The sequence below is a fragment of the Cucurbita pepo genome, chromosome LG02 (genome assembly GCF_002806865.2).
Source record: "Cucurbita pepo subsp. pepo cultivar mu-cu-16 chromosome LG02, ASM280686v2, whole genome shotgun sequence".
NCBI classification, from domain to species: Eukaryota; Viridiplantae; Streptophyta; class Magnoliopsida; order Cucurbitales; family Cucurbitaceae; genus Cucurbita; species Cucurbita pepo.
Window position 1 is genome coordinate 6,199,938 of NC_036639.1, and position 4,629 is coordinate 6,204,566.

Sequence of the window (4,629 nt, forward strand, 5' to 3'; positions counted from 1 at the left end):
AAAAAAAACATTCTTTCTCTCTCATGTAACATCAACAACTGAGGAAAATTTTGCAGTTTAGAGAACAAAATATCATCAAATTTTGAGCTGAAATTTCTGTTCATTATTTCATCAATTTTTTCTTCTGAATCTCTTCTGTTTTTCTTTTACCTCAATCATTGTTTTTACACATGCAATTGTTTGTATGAGAGAGAAATTGTTTTCTTTTTTTTTTTTTTTTTTTTNTTTTTATTATCAGGAAATTAGGGGAGCTTGGGTATCATCGAAGTGCAAAGAAATGCAAAGAGAAATTTGAGAATGTTTATAAATATCACAAAAGAACCAAAGAAGTCCGATGTGGGAAACCAGATAGTAAAAGTTACAAGTTTTTTGAACAATTAGAAGCTCTTGAAAATCACCCTCCTCTCAATTTCCACTCCCATTTATCTAAGCCTCCACCTCCGGCAACGGCGGCTTCACCTCCAACCACCGTCATTTCTCACATTCCTTCAACTGTTCCATCGACCACCACCGCCGTACCCCACTTGATGAACATATCATTCACTCAACCAAACCCCACAATTCACCTCCAATCCATGCCCCCTCCGCCTCCCTTGCCATTCAATAACCCTACCAATTTAGCCACCACCATTGCTCCGCTTTTCCAAACCAATGTCTCATCTGGGGCAGCCGGATTGGGGTTCGAAGCGGATCTCATCTCAAACTCAACGTCTGATGATGTCGACTCGTCGACATCATCCGACGAGGCGTCGAGACAAAGAAAGAAGAGGAAATGGAAGGATTTCTTTGAGAGATTGATGAGGGAAGTGATTGAAAGGCAAGAGGAAATGCAAAAGAGATTCTTGGAAGCAATTGAGAAAAGGGAACAAGAAAGAGTTGCAAGAGAAGAAGCATGGAGGATGCAAGAAATGGCCAAAATCAATAGAGAGAAAGAGATTTTAGCTCAAGAAAGATCAATGGCAGCTGCTAAAGATGCCGCTATTACATCCTTCCTCCAAAAACTAACACAATCCCACCCCAACGACAACAACCCGTCACCGTCACTGCCACCACCACCGCCACCGCCACCACGACAACAACCAATCTCAATATCAAATCCGACACCAGTCGTGCAACCGCCGACTCAACAAGCTTCTACATTGCAAGTTGTTCATCCAAATTCTACCCCACAAAAATTGGTGAACAACAATGAATATTTGCAAATAGAGATTGTGAAAAGAAGTGATAATGGTGGTGAAAGTTATAGGATGAGCCCAGCTTCAAGCTCATCAAGATGGCCAAAAGTGGAAGTGGAGGCACTCATCAAATTGAGAACAAATCTAGACGCCAAATATCAAGAAAATGGACCAAAAGGGCCATTGTGGGAAGAGATATCATCAGCCATGAAGAGACTTGGGTATAATAGAAATGCAAAGAGGTGCAAGGAGAAATGGGAGAACATAAACAAGTACTTCAAGAAAGTAAAGGAGAGTAAAAAAACAAGGCCGGAGGATTCCAAGACTTGCCCTTATTTTCACCAGCTTGATGCTTTGTACAAGGAAAAGAACATCAACAACAACAACGGCAACAAGTTCGACAACGTTATAATCGGATCATCGACACCATTGATGGTTCGACCAGAGCAACAATGGCCTCCGCAACAAGAACTTGTTCGATCCAACTCAGCCAACAAAGATATGGAGAGCGAACCAATGGATCGAGACGAAAAGGATGAAGACGACGACGAGGATGATGACGAAGAAGAAGACGAGGAGGGTGGAGAGAATTACGAGATTGTGGCAAGCAAACCAGCTTCGATGAGTGTTGCAGAGTGAGTGAGAACAAAGCATGTTATGGTTCTGGAAAAACTCGAGCATGGATTGGATCGAAAACGGGGTTCTCGAACGGGTAAGTGGGTCAAGTTTTTTCGGTGTGGAAAGGGTTGAATTGAATATGTTGTTCATACATACACACTCACACTCACACTCACAAAAGTTACTGCAAAAAACCATATGATGAGGGAATTAAGGGGAAAAAAAGAGGGTGTAAGGGGTTGGTTTAGAAATTGTAGAATAGAATCGGGCGAGAGTTATATGATTTTCCATTTTAATAATTAATTAATTTGTTTTTTTGGGGACTAAAAATGAAATAATGTTTGGGGTTTAGAGAGAGAATGGAGTTTAAGGTTTCAAAACAAGAAATAAAGAGACACTCTTGTCTAGTGTTGTATTTTGGCATTTGTGATGTTTCATGTAAATTAAAAAAAAAAAAAAAAAAGTTTTTTTTTTTTTTTTTTTTTATACCAGAATATTAATATTTTTTGTATTTTATAGAATGAGGACAGGATGAGGCAGTTCATTTGATTCCCTCAAAATTTCTTCTCAATTATTTTTAGTAAAATTTCATTAATACAATTATTACTATAATAATAATATTAGAACCAATAAGCATATTGAAAATGGTACAAAAACACATGTATGAAAATAAGATAATATAATTACCCTTGTGAAAAAACCCTCTAATATAAGTAATTAAAATTTCAAATTAGAAAGGGATAAAGTAAATAATAAAGGGAAGAGAGAGAGAAGGGTAGAGGCCCTTTAGAACAGTGTTGGTTGGGGTTGTCAAGTTGGGAGTGTTAAACCTAAAATAGATCATAACTGTATATACTAAAATAGTCTAAGATTTACTAGTTTATGATTTGAAGGGTTTGTTACCAAATCTATGATTTTATGGTTTGTTACCAAATCATAGATTTGGAATGTAATCTTCATTATACGCATCTATAAATACATGAGGTCGTGACCCATATAGGTCATCGTGCCATTCAATCTAACATGGTATCAGAGCCAAGGTTTATTTTTTAAACTCCTCGCCATGTCTTCTTCCTCCTCTCCATCCACCATCTCCAACACCGTCTCAACTACCATGGCGACTTTTGGCCCAATCCCTCTACACCATGTTGTCACAATTCGTCTAACCAAAAACAACTTCATCATATGGCGTGCCCAGCTCCTCCCCTACCTACGGAGTACGAAGCTTATGGGCTACCTCGATGGCACCAATGTTGCACCTGCCAAGCTGATCCCTTCCTCAACTGCTGCTGGTGCTGAGCTGGTCTCTAATCCGGCCTATAATCAGTGGTATGATCAGGATCAACAAGTCCTTAGCGGCCTTCTCTCCTCCATGTCTGAGGAGATTCTTCATGATGTGGTTGCCGCTACTACGTCCAAGGAGGCGTGGGATACCCTGCAGCGGATGTTTTCATCGTCAACTCGTGCTCGCACTACTCAGATTCGTGTTGAGCTCGCCACGTCCAAGAAACGAGATCAATCTGCTGCAAATTATTTTTGCAAGATCAAAGGGCTAGCCACCGAGCTGGCCGCCGCCGGCTCTGCCTTGCAGGATGATGATGTGATCGCGTATCTTCTCGCTGGTCTTGGCCCTGACTATGATCCCTTCGTCACCTCAATGACTACCAAGAGTGAAGCCCTCACCCTTGATGATGTGTTTGCACATCTAATGACGTATGAAGCTCGCCAACTACAACACCAGGCTGAACTTCAGTTAAATCTTGGATCTTCTGCCAATTATGCTAGTCGTGGTGGTCAGCAGAAGAATCGTGGGCGTAGGGATCGCGGTCGTGGTCGTTCTCAAGGTTATGCACCCTCTCGTCCTGCTGGTGATCGTCGTGGCCCTTCTGCTCGTCCTTCCTGCCAGATCTGCGGCAAAGTGGGGCATACTGCTATCCGCTGCTGGCATAGGATGGATGAGTCCTATCAAGATGAACCTTCTTCTGCTCCTCCTACGGCACTGGCGGCTACTTCCTCTTACAAGATTGACCCAAATTGGTACAGCGACACAGGCGCTACGGACCATATCACCAGTGACCTGGATCGTCTCGCTGTGCGTGAACGTTATCATGGAGGTGAACAAGTTCAAGTCGGCAATGGAGCAGGTTTGCGTGTTTTGCATACTGGTCATTCTCTAATTAATACTGCTACTCGTCCTCTTGCGTTGCGTAATATTTTGCATGTGCCTGAAATTTCCAAACATCTTCTTTCTGTTCATAAATTTTCTCGTGATAATGACGTATTCTTTGAATTCCATCCTTGGCATTTTTCTATAAAGGATCGACAGTCGAGGAAAAGTCTCCTAAATGGGAGGTGTGAATCTGGTCTTTATCCTATTAAGCCATCCGATGTCGATAATCTCAAGCACGCCTTGGTGAGCAGATCTACTACTCACGCCCAATGGCATGCACGTCTTGGACATCCTTCATCTCAAGTAATAAAATCCATTTTGCGTCTAAATAATATTTCGTGTGCTAGTGAGTCATCTTTGTCAGTTTGTAATGCGTGTCAGTTAGCAAAGAGTCATCGATTACCATATACTAGTTCTTCCCATAGGTCTTCGTCACCTTTGGAACTTATTTTTTCGGATGTTTGGGGCCCTGCACCTCCATCTGTTGGGGGTTTTAAATATTATATTAGTTTCATTGATGATTTCAGTAAATTTTCGTGGATCTATTTGATGCATGATCGTACAGAAGCTCCTCGTATATTTTTGCAATTCCAAGCTCATGTTGAGCGCCTCCTAGATACTAAAATCAAGTGGGTTCAATCTGATTGGGGTGGGGAATATCAGAAA

At 41.4% G+C, this 4,629-nt stretch overlaps 1 protein-coding gene and 1 non-coding gene across 2 annotated transcripts; both read left to right on the forward strand.

Moving 5' to 3' along the window:
* Positions 1 to 233: 233 nt before the first annotated feature.
* Positions 234 to 2,216, forward strand: LOC111787713 (trihelix transcription factor GT-2-like; the record flags this gene model as incomplete). The annotated part of the gene is made up of 1 exon (XM_023667744.1): positions 234 to 2,216. A coding segment is annotated over one exon (1,581 nt), but the record flags the coding sequence as incomplete, so codon positions are not given.
* Positions 2,217 to 3,375: 1,159 nt separating this feature from the next.
* LOC111789452 lies at positions 3,376 to 3,515 on the forward strand. The gene has a single exon (XR_002814350.1). It is a non-coding gene; the product is annotated as a small nucleolar RNA Z247 (small nucleolar RNA).
* The last annotated feature ends 1,114 nt before the right edge of the window (positions 3,516 to 4,629 follow it).